This window comes from Serpula lacrymans (assembly GCF_000218685.1).
Source record: "Serpula lacrymans var. lacrymans S7.9 unplaced genomic scaffold SERLAscaffold_5, whole genome shotgun sequence".
NCBI classification, from domain to species: Eukaryota; Fungi; Basidiomycota; class Agaricomycetes; order Boletales; family Serpulaceae; genus Serpula; species Serpula lacrymans.
In genome coordinates, this window is record NW_006763294.1 from 1,132,519 (window position 1) to 1,153,919 (window position 21,401).

General features: G+C 45.7%; 6 protein-coding genes across 6 annotated transcripts; 3 read left to right on the plus strand and 3 right to left on the minus strand.

The window, feature by feature from the left end:
- Nucleotides 1-951: 951 nt before the first annotated feature.
- SERLADRAFT_463506 (uncharacterized protein) lies at nucleotides 952-2,874 on the plus strand (the record flags this gene model as incomplete). Its single annotated transcript, XM_007316548.1, has 8 exons — nucleotides 952-1,403; nucleotides 1,472-1,626; nucleotides 1,683-1,911; nucleotides 1,974-1,984; nucleotides 2,047-2,096; nucleotides 2,151-2,234; nucleotides 2,294-2,488; nucleotides 2,552-2,874. 6 exons carry the CDS (start codon nucleotides 1,753-1,755, stop codon nucleotides 2,677-2,679), a joined length of 627 nt encoding a protein of 208 aa, XP_007316610.1.
- A 2,288-nt stretch (nucleotides 2,875-5,162) lies between these two features.
- SERLADRAFT_463507 (uncharacterized protein) lies at nucleotides 5,163-5,921 on the plus strand (the record flags this gene model as incomplete). The annotated part of the gene is made up of 2 exons (XM_007316549.1): nucleotides 5,163-5,269; nucleotides 5,325-5,921. The coding sequence occupies 2 exons, from the start codon at nucleotides 5,197-5,199 to the stop codon at nucleotides 5,837-5,839; spliced, it is 588 nt and encodes a 195-aa protein (XP_007316611.1).
- Nucleotides 5,922-7,411: 1,490 nt separating this feature from the next.
- Nucleotides 7,412-8,074, minus strand: SERLADRAFT_385111 (uncharacterized protein; the record flags this gene model as incomplete). Its single annotated transcript, XM_007316550.1, has 2 exons — nucleotides 7,412-7,494; nucleotides 7,567-8,074. Coding segments are annotated over 2 exons (482 nt in total), but the record flags the coding sequence as incomplete, so codon positions are not given.
- Nucleotides 8,075-8,341: 267 nt separating this feature from the next.
- On the minus strand, nucleotides 8,342-10,302 carry SERLADRAFT_463511 (uncharacterized protein; the record flags this gene model as incomplete). Its single annotated transcript, XM_007316551.1, has 7 exons — nucleotides 8,342-8,655; nucleotides 8,715-9,084; nucleotides 9,139-9,288; nucleotides 9,348-9,436; nucleotides 9,491-9,684; nucleotides 9,742-10,010; nucleotides 10,065-10,302. The coding sequence occupies 6 exons, from the start codon at nucleotides 10,131-10,133 to the stop codon at nucleotides 8,728-8,730; spliced, it is 1,128 nt and encodes a 375-aa protein (XP_007316613.1).
- Nucleotides 10,303-10,367: 65 nt separating this feature from the next.
- Nucleotides 10,368-12,265, plus strand: SERLADRAFT_463513 (uncharacterized protein; the record flags this gene model as incomplete). The annotated part of the gene is made up of 13 exons (XM_007316552.1): nucleotides 10,368-10,595; nucleotides 10,658-10,668; nucleotides 10,731-10,794; nucleotides 11,068-11,192; nucleotides 11,246-11,280; nucleotides 11,333-11,343; nucleotides 11,418-11,506; nucleotides 11,559-11,589; nucleotides 11,649-11,751; nucleotides 11,807-11,838; nucleotides 11,903-11,912; nucleotides 11,971-12,017; nucleotides 12,070-12,265. The coding sequence occupies 13 exons, from the start codon at nucleotides 10,463-10,465 to the stop codon at nucleotides 12,096-12,098; spliced, it is 720 nt and encodes a 239-aa protein (XP_007316614.1).
- A 74-nt stretch (nucleotides 12,266-12,339) lies between these two features.
- Nucleotides 12,340-21,316, minus strand: SERLADRAFT_447645 (uncharacterized protein; the record flags this gene model as incomplete). Its single annotated transcript, XM_007316553.1, has 23 exons — nucleotides 12,340-12,357; nucleotides 12,410-12,576; nucleotides 12,626-12,770; nucleotides 12,826-13,030; nucleotides 13,083-13,189; nucleotides 13,242-13,332; nucleotides 13,380-13,527; nucleotides 13,603-13,677; nucleotides 13,728-13,836; nucleotides 13,888-14,272; nucleotides 14,332-14,524; nucleotides 18,804-18,929; nucleotides 19,024-19,168; nucleotides 19,284-19,425; nucleotides 19,488-19,594; nucleotides 19,647-19,737; nucleotides 19,792-19,972; nucleotides 20,028-20,081; nucleotides 20,135-20,234; nucleotides 20,289-20,647; nucleotides 20,707-20,891; nucleotides 20,941-21,197; nucleotides 21,253-21,316. The coding sequence occupies 22 exons, from the start codon at nucleotides 21,072-21,074 to the stop codon at nucleotides 12,340-12,342; spliced, it is 3,267 nt and encodes a 1,088-aa protein (XP_007316615.1).
- Nucleotides 21,317-21,401: the final 85 nt, after the last annotated feature.

Here is a 21,401-nt window from a genome sequence, read left to right on the forward strand (position 1 = left end):
GCACTAGCGTGGGTAGCATTCAACGAACTAAAACCACACACCACTTCTCCCTTGATTTATGATCAATGCAATAACAGTCTTCTTCTCCTTCAACGCGCCACCGGTAATAACTTGAACGTTGTGAACTTGCTGGGAAGAGATTCGCGTTGTCGCGAGGTAGGTCATCTCTTCACCGCATTTTTGGGGATGAGTCAATGAAAGTGGTGTTGATGATACCAATGAATTGAAGGAGAGAAAGTTTGTAACGATTTGAATACGAATGTGGAGAAGATGGCGTCAAAAAAAGGAGCATAGCCTTTGCATGACAAGACTACGTCCAAACGATTCCTTAGATCATGGTCCTACAGAAAACTACATTAAGATAACGAACGTGGTAAGGCACTTGGGGTGATGCATACCGATGATGAGCTTGTTCTAAACGTCGGGTATGGCACCTTACGGTTGTGGTTGAGCGCTCGTTTCTTGATATCGGTTGCAGTGACATCCTCTTGATGTACGAGTACCTGGGGAGTGATCACGTCGTCAGTAACTACAGTTTTGCACTCCGCTTGTTCATCATGTCAATAGTCTTCAAGTTGTTCTAACCGCCGTCGAGCGAAAAAATGTTGTATCGCAGATTGTTCAAGTTCAGTCAGGCTGTGATTTCTTGCGTTTCCATTTATATATTATAATCTCTGGTGAGAAAATTATAAGATTTGATAGTCACATTACAATGATATGACAAGGCATTACACCGAAAACATGTTCGGTGTAGGGCCTTGTAAAACGTTACTGTAAAATTCAGATTTCATTGATGCTGGCTGGTCGTGCGATGCGCAGCCTGGAGTAGAGTTTCAATGACACGTCTGGAATGTAATATCACTTTCGCTGAAGTGGAAAATGTACGATGAAGTGAGCTACTTCGGTCCGTCTTCCGGTGTATTTTTTGGCATGAGATTGGTTGATTCGGATGACACCTTTGCTTCTGCTTCTGTTACAGTTGACTGCGCACAGTACGGAGAACAGATACCGCTTGCAATCTGAACACAACCAACGGTGAGTACGCTACCACAGCGACTGTAACCGACTGCCTTTTTGAGTCTTTCAAGTCCACTATCATTGGCAGTAAACCGCTTCATGTTTAACGATCAGAATCCAGATAACACGCTCACTTGTTTTGCCATAGATGTCATAGTCGCGATTCAGATCCCAGGTACTGGATGGTTCCCAGCAAAAGTATATATCACAACGTATTCTACCACATTCCACTTCGCATAAAACACCACCCATCGCTTAAATGAAAGAACTGCATGGGATACTTGTAGGCTTCTACTGCGCGGAGACAATGCATGATACTCGTAGCGCACCGTGTTTTTAAATCACTCTTTGGTGCTAACGTCCGCACGGGTTTTGATAAAATGCCGGTGGGTTGCTTGGTGAACTATCAATGCGAATATATTCATTTTCTCACAAAAACTGCGCCTCGGTACAGCTTGCTTTAAGACATGTTCGTCTTGGCTTTATTTTTGATATTGTGGTCCATCTAAATCTGTATCTACTCACACTGGATCAATCTTGACCCCGTTCATTCAGTGCTTCGAGATCAGGCTAAAAGTAAACAAGATCTTTTGAGAATCAAGCTGTGTGGTTGGTTCTTCATCATTTCGACGTGGCATCTTACTCACGGATAACATAAATTGAAGGATATTTTGTACCTGTCTTATGCAGAGCAAGTACTGCCAGTGATCGCTTCCTTGGACCAGTTCCTTTATCATGCCAACTTCCCTATCCGATCTCAGGTTTTCTCTTTTGTCCTGTTCATGCATACTTGGTTTATTGGTGTCTATCTCGCTGCCCCATCTGTCTGCAATGGACATGGTTCGCCTATATTGGGTTCCATCTGAAGGTGGTCACCAAATAACACAGCTAAGGGTGAGTGGTAAGCAATAATCAATTGAAACCGAAGTGACATTTTCGCGTATATTTTATGGTAGTTTGGTGTATGGTATGTTTATTTTCATCGAGTGTTGGACTCGCCCTCATTGCTAATTTAATTGACTCTATTAGGGCCTTTTGTTTGGAAGTGCCGCCAAGTGCTCGATCCTGCTCAGGTGCTGGTAAGAGCTTCTATTCCAACCCCCCCTTTTGCAGGTCTTTAAAGTTCGCTTTAGGACCCGCTTATCCTCTCTATATGCCCATGCTTGGTGCCAGCATCTCCAGCTCTTGGACTCGTGGGCTTGTAGCACAACCGATCGGTAAGTCCTTCTGTGTACCCTACTCAAAAAGAGGATGATTATACGTGACGCCTGTGCAGCTATGATTTTTACCATCCTCGCACTATCACTTTCGTCGTCACACCGTCTCAGCGCTAGATTTTTGACCGCAATTCTTGCCACATTCTTCACCATTCTCTCATTCGCTGCCCAAATCGCACTCCTCATCAAGGTGAAGACTGAGCTAGGCAAGCTTAACAACAACCTTTTTCGAGAAAGCACGAAACCTGGAGCCGGTGCGTCTGCGTGTATATTCTAATCTCGGTGTCTCGAGCTATCATTTATTGCTGTAATAATAGGCTTTTGGCTGTCGTCTATATCTATGGTCATGCTGTCAATCGCGACGTGTTTGACGTTTTTCGATGAGAGAGAGTGTAACATATCGGAGAAACCTCGCTATCTTCCCCTCAGTGATCCCGAAAACTGACCTCTTTGCTGCTGTTGTGGGGCAAAAGGAGTCATAATACGGCCTGGCCACATTGGACCTCGGATGCAGGAAGGTCTTCACCAAGTTATGAAATAGATGATACCCTACAGGACCAAAAAGGCTAAGAGCAGGAAATCTTAGACGATATAGCAAATACTATAATCGTATCATACACTTAATAATAATAGTCCCAGCACTCGGTCGTAAACTGTGAGATCATGATCAGTTCCCACCCCGCAGCTCAAATGTCTTCATTGAAGCAACAGAGCATCCTCTACCCAACCAATCTCAACAGTGGTCCAGGCCAAGTATCCCCATATGATGACGAGCATGCATGTCAGGTACGGTACCTTGAATACTATATGAACGGTATCGTCGGTGATGTAGTATGTAAATAATTCAGGAGATCTCACCGGGTAAACGTGCCATTATTAAAATGCTTCGTTCAAAGCACAGTCGAGAATCGCCAATACGACAAAACACGAGTCATGCGTCCATCTGCCACTCGCCTTGCCACTCAGATAGACGTTTATAACGAGGCCTCATTGAGCTTTAGTCTCCCCTATGCATACCACCCAGGAGGAAGACAGTCGTTCCTCCTATCAATAATTGAGCTTTAAGCTTGATTTCAAATTATCGTGATATCAGTGAAGGATGGATGTCCCACTCGCAGATTCATACTAAGACAGCGTGTACGCGTTTGATATTTGAATTACCGTACCCTCTCCTTGATGAAATGAACTCAACGCACCTCCAACATGCTTGCAGCGTATCACTCGAGTACCCTGGCAGTGAGGAAAGCATGAGTGAGGGCTGCAAGAACTTGCAGGATGCAGTACTACCCGATCACACCTGGGCTGCGTCGAAATCCATGTTGTAAGCACGAGGCCTATGCCAACCACGGGTGGACGCCCAAACGAGTATCACCCCACTGGCAGGTGCCAGCCTCGTGCATGGCATACTGTAACAGAACCACAGCTTACTTACATAGTACTAGCAAGAAGCAATTCAAGTTGTAGTCCCCTTGCCGCACTACTACCAGAGCGCTTTACTATCTCCATACACCACCCCTTACACCACCCCTTCATCGTATCCCTTACTGCAAGGAAAATGCTTTCGTCATGGTGGCCAACGCCAACAGCAAAGCAAACTTCTTCCCGGCGAGCGTCTCAAAGTCCGCGGGATGGCGACTGCAAGGCAGATTGGGAGGTACTTGGAGTTGAGTCGTCGCAGAGAGACGATCATTCTGGATTCGTCAACGTGGAAGCAGATAGGGCTGGCATTCCGGAGGGATCTTCATATACGTCTTATAGCGGAAGGATTGGGGTCGAAGAGGGACGAATGCTACAAAAGTCGTTGGAAGACAGGCTGCAGAGTGAGTCGAATACATCGAGAAGCAGAGAGGCAAGAAGTGCGGCGAGAGCAAAACAGGAGATGGAGTCATTGGCATTGGAAATGAACAAGGTCAAGGAGAAGTTACGAGCATCGGAGGAGAGTCTTGCTGCTCAGATTAGTCTAAAGGACAGTGCTCAGCAAGCCGTTGGCAAGGCATTGAGGGATTTGCATGATTGTAGAAGCGCTTTGTCAAGACAGAAGCAGGAAACGGATTCTGCCAGGCGCGAGAGAGAGGAGTTGCAGGAAAGCACGAATCTCGCTATCGCTAGCTTGCAGCACGAGTTGACCCACACGCAGGATCAATTAAAGGAATTTAAATTCAGGGAGGGGAGCTATCTTCAGCGTATAGAGGAGCTGGAGAACATCGCTCGAGCAGATGTGCAGGCGAAGGACGACATGATAGCGGTCATCACAAAGGAAAGGGACGAGTTGAAACTACAGTTGCGATCCCGGGACCAGGAGACGAAGACGCTCCTCAGCCAAATCAACGAAGCTCGAGTTCGAGCGGAATCAGACCTTCGGTTGACTACGAAATCGCTGAAAGAACGCGATCAGCAATTGGACGAGAGGGAAAAACGGGTTGAGGGGCTAAAGAGAGAAATTTACATGATCAGGGGAGAGGCCAGAGGTATAGAGGAGAAATCAGTGGCCTTACAACAGGAGCTCGAAGCGCTGAAAGTACAGATGACACAATTGAAGGAGAAATTTGATCGCCAAGCAGTAGATATGAAGGCGTTCAAAGACGAGTCTTCCCACACGAAGAAGCAGTATAACCAGCTGTTAACGCTGTTAGAAGATCGCACATCGGAGCTCAAGGGGGCGCAGACCTTCCTCACGACCGCAGATAACTATTCCGGTGCTGAGGTCACCAATACGCTTCAGAAGCTGAACGCCGAGATCCTTCAGAATTCAGCATGCATGGCGGACTCAATGGTGGAAACCTTCGAGTTTGATAAAAAGGCTCCTCAATGTCAAGAGCAGTCGGCGGGACCTCAACGAGTGGTTAATATGATGGGAGCAGTTATGGTTCATTTCTTGGTAGCAAAGCAACACAAGGACGATCCCATTCTCGTCCAAATCGCCTTCCAAGCATGCCTCGTACTATACTTGAGATGGATTATCATGGCATGGATCGTTGGAGAACCAACTTACGACCGTTTCCTTGACAGCGTTTATACCAAGGTTCGCGAAACAGGTAAGCTAGCTGCATTTATGAAATTGCCATTCGACTCAAATGACATTCGTAACAGAAGCACAAGCCGTATCTGGCCGATGGAGGGCACTCACACGAGCTCACCTACAACAATTGCAACGGGAAGAACCAGAGACGCTGGAAACTCTGGCCTCGTCCATTACCAACGGTTTGGTCGATATCCTGGTCACTGCTGGATGCAGTGCTCCGATCAATAAAATCCAAGAAAAGCTAAAGACTGCGTTTAACACAAAAATCGCCGTTATGGTAGACTTAGCTATCCGCCTGAACAGGGCAATAGGGGAAGACATCACCTCTGGAAACATGGAAGTTGTGGCGGTAAGCTCCGCGATGCCATATGACCCCGCGAAGATGGATAATGCATACGAAGACGGGCAACCACAAGACTCGGCAAGTATTCGCGTACTTTGTCCAACTGATTTAGGACTACAGAGGCTTTCAAAGGTTTCCATGACAGGAGAGGATGAATGGGACACAAAAATGTTGTTGAAACCCAAGGTCGCCATAGAGTCCGTGGTAGATAGCCTGGAAGACTTCGTCACACACCAGTAATTGCGTACTTCACCTCTATACATTTCATGTAGTTTGCTGTTATAATCCGTACAAGGTCTGCGATAAACTCTAGGTATCATATGTTAGCTACGAGTGCTCTGTCTTGATTCTTTTTCTGCCTGTAACTATATTATCAGCAATCACCACGGATATACGAAAGTCGAACGTGCCTGCATCCTCATTCGTTGGAGCCATTTCTCTCCTTTTGGGCATACTGCTTCCTGTCCACGGGATCGGAATTACAGCATTCTTCATAAGGTAGAGGAAAAGGACATACGAGGGTGGAGACGCGGGTCTCTTGTTACTGTGTTGTGCTGCGATGTCGATCTTAGGGGCGAAATAGGGTCTACGGCATGCCTTGGTTCTGGCTTGATTGCTATGTGGCGAGCCGGTGCTGTTTGACACGAGAGTGTAGATATTCTTACCAAACAATAACCGTACCTTCTGTTAAGCTATTCCGTCCTTGAAGGCTTTCGAAAGCATCGAACAAGGCCCTAGATGGCTGATAACCTGATGAAGCTAGATATATCATAGCAATGAATAATAAAGTAGAGAATAAATAAAACAAAGTTATATTTACAATATGTGCCACTATTAGATGGCATACGAGTTTCGACTGGTTCCATCTTGACAGGTCTATCATGGTTTTCTATTACTGTGAAGTTGTCATGAATTCATGAATTCATCAAACATCGTACGCGGGATGTCTACCATTTGACTCTGTTCGGTGCTGTAGTAATGCAATACTGGCTAAAAGTTCCTCAGAGGGCCGATAGTGTGAATCTATTATTTACTCATGAGAAAACAGTGTCGAGTGAAGATGCCATGAGAAATTTACCACTAGGAATGTGGGTTTCTTCCCTAACAGCGAGTAATTCTTCTGTATATTCTGGTTTTATAAATGGCTTTACATCTTCTTCTTCCTTGACTTCAAATGATTGCAAAAATAGCTGCGCAGCATTTTCTAATCTGCGATTAGTCTCGAAAGTTAATGCCAGGTGTGCGTCTTGATACAAACCTTCTTCGTAAGGATCTCCTTTCTGCACTAACAAGGCTTTCTCCTCTGCCTCTTGTTCCTCAGGATCTGGCTTGATGAAAATACCTTCTTCTTTTACCTCCACCTCCACCTTTACAGGCTCTTCCGGCTCGGGTATGGGGTCGTTAGGGTAAATAGAGTGGGCAGGATGGTGAGCGGGTGGTTCATACGGATGATACACAGGCTGATGAGAACAGTTTCAACCTGACAATTGCATGAGACGAAGACGCAACGTACTTCAGGCGTGGGACTAGGTTCGGGAGGGATGGGAATAGGGAGAATGAGATTTCGAATATTCCCAACTTTACTCAATTCTATCCAATTTGGTCTGGGATAAGGTGATTTAGCAGGGACCTTCTCGCCATGGGGTAACTCAGGTCGGGGGTAATATTCAGTCCAGTTGTCTGCATATGTGATAAATGCAGACAATATGCGAGTAAATAAATTGCTCACGATTTGCGGGGTCGCCATTGTTCCGAAAGTTGTACTCGAATATGCAGGAAGCTTTGGGGTCTTCAGGTGACCCTTTCCAATTCAGCGTTATGGCTGCCCATCTATGCTCTCCAAGAAGGGGTGTAATTGTTGTGCCTTTTGGCAATTGTACGATCACTTCATCTCGCTATTTGTCAGAAAATAACTATCAGCGAAAAGGAGAAGGAGAAGGACGAATGAATTGTTTCGTGAAGCTCACTGTAGTCATCATATACACACACTCCACTATCGTGTTTTGCCTGAACTTGGAGTCCTTGGCCTCTTTCAGCATAAATCGAACCCAAGCTCCCAGTCTGTCAATGTCGCTAGTTTTGCGCTCCTTGCTATTCCGATGCACCCCCCATGGGCATACAATCACGACATACGTTGCATCTGCAGTGTTCGGGTCATAAGGCGGCCCCTTCTTTGGCATGAACGCTACTGGTATATAATTTGCGAGTGTGAGTGTCTGATTTGAAAGAACGTATCTGTATGTGCGGAAAGATAAGGGAGCAGGGTATAAGGCAAGTGAAGCATCGTGTAGATCCTGGTGGGTCCTGCCACAGTCACGGTGGCCTTCCTTTTCCCGCAACGCGGCAGTCTGCAATGTGAATGCTGTAACCTCCCGACCTTGTTCTCTCTTTGAATTCTGGTTGTCAATTACTGTATGAATGAATGAACCAAATCGTGGCATAACGTCCTTCATCTATCATGATCTATGTCGTCGTGAACATGCATGAAGACCGACCGTTTGGCTATCAGCGTCATCGAAATCAGAAAGGCGTTCAAGTTGCTATGAGCGTGATAAGGAAGACAAAAGGTTCCTCAAGAAAAGTCAAAAGAAAGCAGTGACAGTGTGTATGTTTTCGTTCGATTTCGAACTAGAGACTGAATTAATATTTCTAAACGAAAACAATATAACCTATAGCTATTGTCGCCGACGATTTCTTCACTGAGTACCACTAAAGTACTATGCTAGTTCTACTCATTACATCAAGTTCAGTCACGGCTCAGTAGATTACAGGCTTTCCTAACTATAGAGAGTCGATAATGTGTGCTGTATTTTTCAAGTAAACATCCATGTAGAGAGTAGAAAGTTATATTCAGACAGGTCACATCGCGGCACTGTTGGCAATTATTTAATTCTTGCCAGTGTGCGTTTAAATACTGTGATGTCATCTCGACGCCTTCAGTGTAGCAATCCAGGTCTATACCCGGTAGTAAATCACCCCACTCGGGCACTTCCTGTGAATGATCGTAGTAACAAAGCCCATGTGGACTTCAGGAATGGACTCTGGGCGGTTCATATCTACAGACGACACAAGGAACGGTTTAAATATGCTCGTCGAACAAGATATACGAACGTACCATAGCCCATAAACTATCCCATTTTGAGTCGCATTGATCCCTTAGACGAACCTACATTTCCACCAAGGCTCTTCCACCACTGGGACTTTTCTCCAGGGCTTGAGCTGCGGATTTTATTACTGCGCTTCACTACCGTAGACAACCCCGAGCTGACACCCTTTCTACCGCCTCCAGGAAATGTCTTGCTTTCGGCTTTATTTACGACCTCTTTTGAAGTGGAATGCTCCAAGTCGTCGGTCTCTTCCGAGTGCTTGCGCTTCTTGGACGTTACGCTGCTATCCTCCGCATTTACAGAAAGTGGTCTCGATCCTTTTTCCCACTCTTTCCGATGTATCCTGAATACAGCCATGGTGGCTCTCGCATCAGTTACCTATAGCCCATATGAGGACTCATACTGTAATAAGGTAATTCGAACGAAACGCACACTGGAGTGTTCACCACCTTGGATAGTAACGCCAACTTCCTGTTTTACAAGATTCCGGAGAGCGGGGCGATTGGTATTCATAACCTTGAACTTGCTGGCATACTGCTGAGTATCACGAGTTATATGTCTGGAATGTGACAACAACAGAACCTAGTAGACCGTCAGTCCAATGTCCCCGCTACTTGTAAATCGAAATCTCATCTTCCGACCTTGAGATCATTGTGTACGGCATGCCCAACTAGTATTCGGTCCTTCAATAACTCAGCGACCTTTTTTTGTATTTCTTGAAAGGGTTTGGCTTTGCAATAAAAGAGTATCAGCGAGCGCCATTTTCTTGCGACGTGGTTCATACCTTTGACCATATCGGCTGGACGGATGCCACTCCATTGAGTGCGATAATCGACAACACGTTCTCGTTGTCGCACAAACTCATCTAATTGAACTGCACCGTAATAGTTTACGAGACTGACACGTGCAAGGGAAGATTCTTCTCCATCAGTGCCTACACCAACCATTTCGCAATCGAGCGCAAGGTATTTTCCCGGACTTGAAGCAACAGTATAAGAAACGAGTTCGTCTGATATTAATATAGAGAATACGTACGCTTGCTGCGCAGATGTATATTCAAGTTGACCAAGGACCATTTTACGCAGGTTTGCGATAGATTCTCCGTTTCTCATTTCCCGGGTTTCAACATCTGGTAATTCTTCTTCAACCTTCGACACCGTGTACCCTCGAGGAAAAGACGCTGACGTCGATCCCACAGACGTGGCGAAAGATGTAACTAGCGTAGAAGACGATGTTGCATGATTCAGTTTTCTACGCTTACGCGACATGGCATCATTGATGTTCTTAGAACCAGCTGAAAGTTTCTATGCGATAATTGGTTTTTCAGTTCATCCCTTTTCGAGTACTTGTAAGCGCACCTTTTGTAGAGCAAGCCAGTTCGATGAAGGATTCGCATTGGCACTCTTCTGTGAGCTCCTCTTGGGCATAACGGATGTGATTTTGATGTCGCGGTCAACTAAAACTGGGTCACCAAGCGAAAAGTGGTTGAACAATTAGATGTCCGGATGATCCTTGCGTTTTTCCTGTATAAATATGACTTCGATGGATCCGTGGATCTCTATTAACGGTGGTTAGAACGTTAACTATCTTTGCTCTGGGCAGTGGCAACAAAATCGCGTGACCAAAGTAAAGGCGTGAGTATTTTGTTGATCACGTCAGTCGCATGCAAGTTGTCTTTCAGATATGCGAAGAGAGATGCAGTGTTCAGTCCTTTCTTGCGTTTTAACCCTCCTGGACTTGCGTGTCACCTATACTCATGTCGGACAAAGCGTCAGTGACCTATATCTCGACTTTCAATGAATTACTGGCAGGAAGCGTCGGGGGTGCATCCCAAGTCCTGGTAGGACAGCCACTCGATACAGTCAAGACACGAGCACAGATCGCACCGAGTTCAGTGTTTTCTTTTCATCTTTTTTGTTTGTTTTGCGCTTTCTAATTTCATCATATATAGAGGGCATGTTTGTGAGTCTTTGCATCCATGTCTCTATGGCTTCCTGGCGTATTAAATCGGCAAATTATCTAAGAAAGGACCCATGGATATCTTGATGCAGACTGTACGAAAGGAAGGATTTTTCGCGTTATATAAAGGTATATAGATCATTGGCAGTGTAGTTCCATGTTCAAACACTTGATCATAGGAATGGCCAGTCCTCTCATAGGAATTGCTGGGGTTAACTCTTTGTTATTCGCTTCGTACGCGTTTTCAAAAAGAATTATTTCGCCATTCCCCCAACTATCTCTTAAGGAGACCGCTGCAGCTGGTGCCATGGCAGGCGCAGCCAACACCATTCTTGCGAGCCCAGGCGCGTATACAATCTTTCATGTATAGCATAGCCTAACCTATAGCCTTGTCAAATTCAGTGGAGATGTTCAAGGTGCGTATGCAGGGGCAGTACGGTGCGGCAACCGATAAACGCCTACGAGCTGTCGTGACGGAAATGTGGTCAGAATGGGGTTTTAGAAAGGGCATCATGCGCGGCTTTTGGGTATGTGATGTCTACCCATTGTCTGGAGTGCACTTTAAATTTCCATCTTCAAGGTCACTTTTGCAAGAGAGATTCCTGCTTATGCCGGGTGCGTGCAACCAGAAAACTGGCGTGGAATGTCATGACTGATTTGACTTTAGTTTTTACACAGGTGACCTCATTTCGATGTTCAGAAAGGATGCCTGCAGTTCGCCAACTAACTACTTTGTCTTCAACATTAATAAGCATATGAATACTCGAAACGTCAATTCCAGAAAAGATATGGCGAACAGGTTCCAGTGTGGGCATTATTGGCCAGTGGGTCAACCGGAGGAGTATGTGGATTATCAACTTTTTGTCATCTACTTCTGATGATATCAACATCAGATAGCATACTGGACGGCATGTTATCCGCTAGGTTAGTCACGTCCTACTGCCTTACTCCCTATGAGTCGTGTAATTTACGTCGATTTTCAGATGTGGCTAAGTCTAGGGTACAATTACGTCCAATACCACCCAGCGGGACGCCTGTGCAGTATATTGCAAACGAGCTTAGAGCAATAATAGGGGAGTCAGGCTTGTGAGTATCCGCCTTCCTTGGGACATAAGCGACTCTCATGCTGTTACATTTGTAGCGCGGGGCTCTACCGCGGATTAACGCCTTCATGTGAGTAACTAGCTTGAATTAGATAAAAGGGATACTTATTCCCGTATCACATGCGACTTGACAGTATTGAGAAGGTAATTGAAAATGGCCTCTCTGAGAGCTTTTGATATCTAATGAAACTACCTGCTTTAGTATACCTGCTGCCGCCAGCACGTTTGCAGCTTTCGAGATAACGCGAGGTGAGTTCTTATTGCATATATGCTGTATAGATGTATATTGAGAACCTTCCAGAATTCCTACGGGAATCAACAGGCGTGTGAACGGACTACTACCGACGCATGCAGCGACACAACATTTGGTATATCATGCACATACTTTAACTGCGGAAGTGTTTCCAAATCATCCTTAAACGCGAAACTAAGGATACGCCCGTATGGTGTAGTACGTGTACTGTATCAAAGTGGAAACTATTATATTTCTTCCACAACCTGATCGAAAACAACTGATGCGGGCCCCCTATGCACAAAAGTTAATAGAACCTAATATGGACTGTATCTTGGCTCACCTCTGCTCTTCACCCTGGAGAAAGCGAGAGTCAGGAGATGAAGGGCAGTATTTCAAAAGTACTCACGTCTGCAACCCAACTTATCTGCGCTTTTAGTTCTGTAAGTCCAAACATGAGAATAATACTGAACTCTTGGCGATAAAACTGTAGTCCTGCAAATCCTTTTTGCGGACTGAGGTTTTTTGACACTTTTGAAGTGTCCGCTCTCACAGTGCACAGAGTCGAAAACATTGCTATGGAAGGTTAGCCCGTACGATCAATCATGCGTAAGGCACGACCCACCAGGCTCCGTATCAGTCCACCGGGGACTCAGTGCCTCTCCTCTGTAGCAGACAATCTCCGTGGCGATATTATTGCATGAAGTCACTTCGGTGGATTCCGTAATGAATGCTTTCCGGAATTCTTTACTCTCCGATACTCGCGTTCCCTAAAGCAACGAATAAGCAGGGAACCTCTATCAGAAACACACTGCGGTTCGTTACCTTCGTCAAAATAGAGCTAAATGCATGAGGAATGACCATCCTTCCTGAAGGACGCGGTATAGCCATATTAGAGCGAAGCATGTGCTGCGAATTATGCTTATCGAATTCGATTGAACATCTTGTGCCGTATGTGAATCTTGCTATGCGTGCCGAAACACGGTGGTCCAGATAGAATGACACAGCTCCATCTGCGACTGCTTTGTTCCTGGAGGTGGAATTAGCTTGATGTGGCTCGCTTTGTAACAGTATCTGCTCACGTATGACTGTCTGGTCGACAGAACATCAAATTCAAGGGCTGGATATGGGCCTGCAGCCTTGAGAACAACCAGTCACTCGCTGCGAACCCTCCCACCAAGAAAATCGCCTATCATACTACGCCGTCACTAGCAGGAAAGTCACAAAGGGAGACAACATACATCAATGGGCTTTGTTGCACTTCGACGTTGTTGCTCGATGGCATTTATTATGGCTGTAACGGAAGGTTCAAATAACGTCGCCACGTCCGCTCTGACAACTCGTCAGCGATGGCCCTCATAGTAATCGATTGTACTCACCCAGGCAGCTTTAGTTGACCAGAACGGATGTTGAACGCGAGGTCTTTGTCGCGCACTGTGCCAAATCGAATGTAAGATGGCTCGGAGGGATTGTTGAATCTGAGTTTTGTGGTTTTATCAAATTCTCCTGTCATCTGATTGATATCCTCTATGCTTCCGAATTTTGATCCACGGAGTTTTTCTTAGGTATCACGTACGAATGATCTAGTCAGTGCCATCTAACGAGGAGACTGTGTGGCAGTACCTTGCAGGTATCCACGAGCTCGACGGCTCACGAACACGGATCCTTGCAAACGACCTGGAAACGTAGGAATGAGCTTCATTAAAACGGCTTGTGTTGGACTTTACATTCTGCAGGCGCTATCTCTTCGAACGAGACTGGTGACATCGTCATATAGTAAGCACTGACATCGATAGTTCCTCCTCCTGCATCAACGATAATAACACCTTGATTATCCTAATAGAATGGTTTTTATCATAGGCTTTCGTAAATAAAACTCAAGCTCACCTTCATAGCATCAGCTGCGAGGTTACTTCCGATGCAGAAATGAAGGCTTGCTTCGCCTTCTGTAACCAGCTGGATTTTGTCTTGCCCATCAGGTGTGTCCGGGACAAGTCCTGCAAGGACTGCAGCGCGCCGTATCTGGCTTTGCTGAGCACCTTCCCATCCATTGGGATGACTCAAAACGAAGTCAATGTTAGTTTTGATAGATTCCCACATATCAGGACCGTTGGCGTGTGTCTCTTTGATGTAATTCTCCGCACATTGAAAGAGGTATCTCATAAAATCTGCCAGGACTTGGACGGCAGTTTTATTCGGAGGGAGAGGTGGGATGTCATGGTCGCTGACATGAGACGAAGTCATATTCCGTGGACGTAAATGAAGTTTCCACCTACGGGTGGTAAAATTGTCAACGTCCCATCCTCTGTGTAATAAAACTCATTACCCCACCATTCCAGTTTTTTCCAGTCTTCGTCTTCTGCCCTTTCAATAACACTTTCTTGAAGAGCCTCGCCGCCAATAGCGACAGGTACTCCCTCGTTATCATAGTATATAATTGATGGTATTTTACAGTCCCCACCGACATGGTCCTGAGCAGGGAATCTAAAACAAGATGAGGCGCAGGGAGGATGCCCTTGTGATACTTACGTACCGTGTTACGCCCTGGATGATAGGGATATCACCCGGATCCAAAAAACAATATGATATCCCGCTGTATGTTGTTCCAACATCAAAAGCCAATACAAGTTTTCTGGAGTGGCCTTGGTACGGTTGTCTCAAAGGCATTGTAGGAAAAAGTTTAGCGAATGGTTAGTTTGCGCACAGCTACAAAATCAGTTTATATGCAAGTTTGTGAGTGTGCAGATCAGCCATTACTCCATGCAATGGCCTGGGTCCCATAGGTCACCGTGATCAGCACCACTCCAACGCTGCCGCAGTAGAGGGGTGACCGAGGACTTGATATAGTAATGAACAGGCTGGAAGCAACGAGGCCGATACAGAGGAAGGCAGCTGGCACTGAGGTTGAACATGAGGCATGTGTTCTGTGATTATCCTCGAGACAGCCTCGAGATACTGAATTATGCCACGACCTAAGCTCGCTTACTCCTCATGCCTTTATCGATATCCCCTATAGAAACGGCGCCCTAATTTATCTGTGCACACCTACACCCACACAAGTCAATATCACGACAATCCCATGTTTCCTTTATTGCGTTGGCGTTCTGTTTGACGAGGAAATGAAATTAGATGACTCGATGATAGGTGACTCGGAATAAAGGTCCTGCCAATGGACGCGTTGATATCACGTGAGGAAAAGCAATCACCAAAATCAACAATCGGTCACCCAAGTCCGCGAATGGCGAAGTTGCCTGAAATTCATTCATACTGCAACGAGAACATAATAGAGTTATTCGATATCCGATTTTCAGGTATTGCCCAACGCGTAAGCACGCGACTTCAAGTTGCGTAGTATACAAGTTATCAAAGGTACCTCGAAAAAGTGAAAGTGGAGTAGAACGTACAAATTTTGATACTGAAACGCCTGATCAATGCGTAATATAGGAGGCTCTCCCTGGCCTAACCCAGAGGCTTTACTCGCCACGCGAGGCAACTGACACCCTCAAAGGCAACTGTACCCCATTCTCCAGCTCACCTTCTAAGGTTGGTAACATTACCATGCAGGCCTCACGTCGAATCTTATCCGACTTGTCCGTTAATGAGAATTCAAAATTACCGACAAGCTCAACAAGAAAAGCCTGACATTCGATGACACTTTGGAAACAGAGGATCATTCAGCTCCTAAATCGTCAAGAATGCATCGTCATCACTCACGCGAATCGCCAACCGATACAGGATCGGATTCCACCTGAGAATGTCATTCTAGGAGACACAAATTAGCCTGTATAGCCAAAGGAGGGGTAAAACGTGACGTCAAAACCGTCGGTCTTACAGATTCCCGTATACACCAATCGAGGCCCCTTTCTTTCCATCAGAAGGTTTCAGCCACCGTTCTGGATCGAAGACGTCTGCATCCTCGCCCCAGATATTCTTATCTCTAGATCAACATATGAGTACTTTTCACCATATTGTATACAGAATAACTGACCTATTATAGCCTACAACAGAACCCACGATACGAGTGCCTTTTGGGATCGGTACTTCATGGATAACCTTCCCCGAATTCGTCGTAATAGGGCGAGATAGAGGTAAAACGTCATCTTTGGTGGCATACCTATGACTATGGTAGGCTACAGGGTGAACTCGAAGGACTTCCTGAAAGGGCCAGGAAACAATTTCAGCTGTACGTAACAGCGCAACAGTACGGATAACAAACCTTCATGAAAGCGGTAGTATACGGCATAGCATTAAAATCGGCGGTCGTAAACTGAGAGTCGCCATGGCCATGTACTGCTAGTTCTGTAGCTCTGATCTCTTCACGGAGCTTGTTCTGTACCTTGGGATCTCTGGCAAGTTCCCAGAGCGCGAAGCTCAATGTATTAGACGTTGTCTCATGGCCGGCAAACAAGATCGTGCTACGGAGAGAGTTAATTGATCATGAAACGACTAGGATGAAATATTCGCAATGCCTACCACACCTGTGCGAACACTTCCGGTTCGGTCAACTTCGTCTTCGCGTTTTCAGCCATGTTCGCTTTAACTGAAAACCCATTAGATCGGACCACTCATGTGTATACCCAGGAAACACACTCAAAAGACTGAAGAGGTCACGGCCGCCCTTTCCTTGAAGAAGAGTTTCTGCCTTTTCTTCTACAAGTCGTTTTGCGAGGTCCGTTGCTACATTGTTCACCTCGCGTATACGACCAAAGCGCGGCCCAGGTGCATGATCGGCAAGGTAGTCCACCATTGGCTTAGGAAAGTACTTCGAAAATGCCTGAAAAAATATTGATCCTGACGATGGTGATCCGAAAATGTAAGACCTGTAAAAATATATAATTGGAGTGAGCCAAACAAAAACAATGTGAATCCACTGACAAGCAACTGCTATAGGTTTTGGCCAACTGGTTGTTATTGTCGTCGACAGAACCAAATTTGTAGTCAAACGCAGCTTGTGTATCACAATATACATGAATACTGCAATCTGGGTTAGTATGTGCACCCTCACCTTCTCCAATGGCATCCAAGGTAGCCCGAGATAACCATGCAGGAATATTCAAATCCACGGATTGAGTATCAGCGCCGTCGAGCAAATCGGTCCATCTCGCCGTCAACTTCAGAGGCTCACGATTAGACATGTAAAGATACTGAGGACTTGTTGAACATACTGATTCAGCACAGGCCTTGAATACAGACAATAAGGCTTTGGACTCAGGACCTCCAAAACCTGGCAACATTACCTTCCGCTGCCTTCGATGATCTTCGCCTAAGGAAGGTTGGTACACAAATACCATATCGTTCTACAAAAAACCTACCATCTGCCCAAAGGAGTCCATGTCCAGTCATCAACCGTGAAACTATACGGCGTTCAGGCTGCTTTAAGAAGTTATAGCCTGATGTTTGGTAGATATATTGGAGGGCTTTGGCATCTGATATCAGTAACGCATCCTCCTGCAATTCGGCGAGTTATGATCGATGGTGGCGATAACCATATACTAGGTGCTTACGCCGATTATGCCTTTAAGATGGATAACGCCTCCGTATAAATCTTGCCACTTAAATTCAACCGTTCCCACTCGACTTTGGTAGAGCTCGCGCAGATGTCCTGGAAATTTCTGTTAAAGGAATGCAATACAACAGACGATTCTCCTGGTATACATACCAAATATGAACGACAGAGACTTAGGGCCCGGCACATCCGCAAGCGAGATGCGGGTGTAACGATGATAAATTCCAGAAAGTAGGGCACAGACAAGGAGACCTGCTGATAACGTTAAAAGGTCCATCTTTGAAGCTTCATGGTCGAAACCTCGTGTCCTTATATACGGTGAGAGTGATAAGAAACTTAGACCATGATACCATATAGGCTTTCCATCTTCTAGGTGATTATAACTGCGCCGTAATTCTTCTCCAACAGGAACCGATTCAATCGGGCAAAAGTACAAGCTTGGGTGATGACAAGGCCCCCTAGTATGGACATTAACGTGGTAAGAATGTACATACGCCAAAGAAGTAAACACCTCACGCATCTTGCAACCATTCGAAAGATGACTTTCATATATCAACTTGAGTTTTTCGGTTCATGATTGAACGTAATGTCCTTTCCGACAACTATATCACCTTACTCACCGTGAACTATCGATCGCTACACTTACATATCATGTACCATTTATGACGGATTCCAGAAGATAGCCGGGGCCTTCTGACAGACTGATACGCCATCTGCATTGTCTGGATTAAACAGTCTATTCATGGTCTCATGGTACAAGAGAAACCTTCTATTGACAATATGACTTACTAGTTGCTAACGAGACAAGTTACTCGTGGGAGAACAAATGGATCGTAATCAGAAACTCGAATTCTAGAGTTCCTATATACTGTAGAAATGAAGTGGCCCAAGGTAATATGGTCAAGTTGGTATTTATGCGCCTGTGATGACAGTCCTTAACAGAGATCGACTCGGTTATCACAAGCATCCGGATTCCGATTAGGGAGGCACGTGCCCGAGGACCGCCGAGGTAGATTATCGTGATTTCACACCAGTCCGATGGTGCTATAAGCAGTCAATGCTATTGCATAGCATAATATGAGGTACTCCCATCATCTCACAAAATCTACGTCTCAGACTCTAGGCGTGAACTTCCTCCACTTCTTCGTCGTATACGATAACACCAGGGCTCCTGGATTATTTATCTGTAAGTTTATCTCATGATCATATAGATGGACATTACCGCTGTTCTACTCCCTGAAAGCATAGTAAGGTTAGGTATCATCAATGCAATCAATTAGGCAGCAGATAATGAAACTTACTTCCTCCATCCAACTGACTTGTGCTTTCAGTTCCGTCAAACCGAAAAGCAGCACAACGTCGAACTTTATTCTGTAATGTATTCTGCCCCCACCAAGCCTAGTTGGCTTGAGGAAGCTGGCAACTTTCGATGTATCAGCACGAATTGTACATAAGGTCGAGAACATTGCTGCAGCCTCTTTAGTTCAAGAAATACGATAACTGGTTGGCATACTGACCTGGCTGCTCGTCTACCCATGCGGGCTTCGACAGGGGACCTCTATAGCACTGTATTTCCCCTTCAACCTGGCCACATTCGCTTATCGAAGTAACTTCTCTAAAGAATTGCTGTCGGAACTCTTGACTCTCCGAAACTCGGGTGCCCTAAGCCAGTTGTATATTTAGCATGAGACGTTCGGTCAGAATTATAGCTCACTTTAGTAAGTATAGAGACGAAAGCGTTTGGAATATATAGCATCCCCGAAGGACCCATAGCTACAGTTTGCCTTCTGATCTGATGTTCAGGATCTGTCGGATCAAAAGCTACACCGCACTCCGTTCCATATGTGTATCGTGCCACACGAGAGGAAACAAGATGGTCAATGTAATAAGACACAGCGCCGTCTGCGACAGCTTTGTTTCTAGACATCCGCAATACGTAGACGAGTGAGTGCGGAAAAAGGACTCACTGAAACTTACTCACACGTGGCTGTCAGGTCGACAAAAGTGAATACCAAGCGGCTGTAGATGTTTCTGTAAACTTGAGAACAGCCAGTCGCTCGCAGCAAACCCTCCAACCAGAAAGACCCACTTTCAAAATGATGAGATTAACATTGGTCGAGTGAAAGACGTTGTATCATACCGAGATAGGCATCGACGCCTTTTGACGTTGTTGTTCGATTGCCTCTTTGATGCTTTCAATAGCTGGCTCGAATAGACTTGCAACATCGGCCCTACCAAGTCAACCATAAGAATGTTAAAGCAAGACGCCAACTCAGGTACCATACCCCTGCATTTTTAGCTGGCCAGAACGGATCTCATACTGGGGATCCTTGTCGCGAAGGGTACCAAATTTGATATACGACGGGTCCTCCGCATTCCGGAATCTCAATTTTGTAGTCTTGTCAAAAATCTCTTTCATTTGCCCCACGATCGCCGGGTCCCCAAATCGTGATTCTCGAAGTTTGTCTACAATAACGCAATCAATATATGAAGTATTCGCTCGAAACAAATCAAAACTCACTCCGCAGAAATGTGTGTGCACGTAAAGTTACGAAAACTGACCCTTGCAGACGACCTGATACCTCAATACATCAGGCTTGACGACCGGTCATGTTACTGATAACCTACATTCTGTGGGTGCAATCTCCTCGAATGACTGTGGCGATAGGCTCATAGAGTATGCACTCAAGTCAATCGTACCACCGCCCGCGTCAACGATAATCACTCCCTGTTCGTTCGATTCAGGCGCGGAGGGTGCTGAAGACGTAGTCTCAGCCATGACCAAAGGTTTGGACATGCTCTCCGAAGCAAACACGTTTGCGACACAGAAGTGAAGACTAGCCTCTCCCTCCGTCACAAGGTGAATCCGTGATTGTCCATCTTGCGTTGAAGGAATAAGGCCTGCAGCGACTGCAGCTCGCCTGATTTGACTTTGTTGTGGTCCTTCCCATCCGTTTGGATGAGAAAGGACGAACTCAATATTATTTTCGACCGATTTCAGCAAATTCGAACCATTTGCATGGGTATCTTGGATATAGTTGCGCGCGCATTCGTAGAGATACTTCATGAAATCTCCCAGTACTTTGGTTCCACTCATATTTCCGGGCAGCACAGGAATGTCGTCGTCTTTGAAATGCGAATCTGTCAAGTTCTTTGCACGAAGGTGAAGCTTCCACCTATCGTTCGCAAGGCGAGTCAACTAAGAGACAGGTGAGGATGGTGTGACACGAACCATTCTAGTTTAACCCAATTGCTGTCCTCAGCCTGCTCGAGAATATGCTCTTGAAGAGCTTCAGCCCCTACGGCACGAACGACCCCTTGTTGGTCATACCACAAAATTGACGGTATTTTGGAATCGCCACCGACATGCTCTTGAGCAGGATACCTGAGGTAATATTGAGTATTAAACTGTACGTACATTCAAACGCCCCTACCTTGCTACGCCTTGTATTTTCGGCACTTCTCCTGGATCCAAGATGCAGTACGAAACCCCACTGTACGTTGTTCCGACGTCAAAAGCCAGCACAAGTTTGCGTGACAGACCAAGATATGGTTTCCGTGTCAGCATTGAAACGTTAGAGGTATTGTTTGTATCCTTCAAAAAGTAAGACTATCCCCTTCACACCATTTGGACCCTTTCTTATACCTCCAGAGATCTTCGTCGTCCGCCTATGGTATATGTGATACTCTCCTATTCACGATCTGAGAACTCTGTGATATATTGCAAACGGGAACCAGTCACACACGTTGAAACCATTTAACGTCCACTGGCAGGATCAGGCCTGGAGTTTGTGGGCTCACTTACACGCCGAGGAATGCGTTATCAACGTGGAGTTCAAATCACCATGATGTCCGTGTTGTGTCCGTGTATGGCATGTACACGAAGCACGCCCCT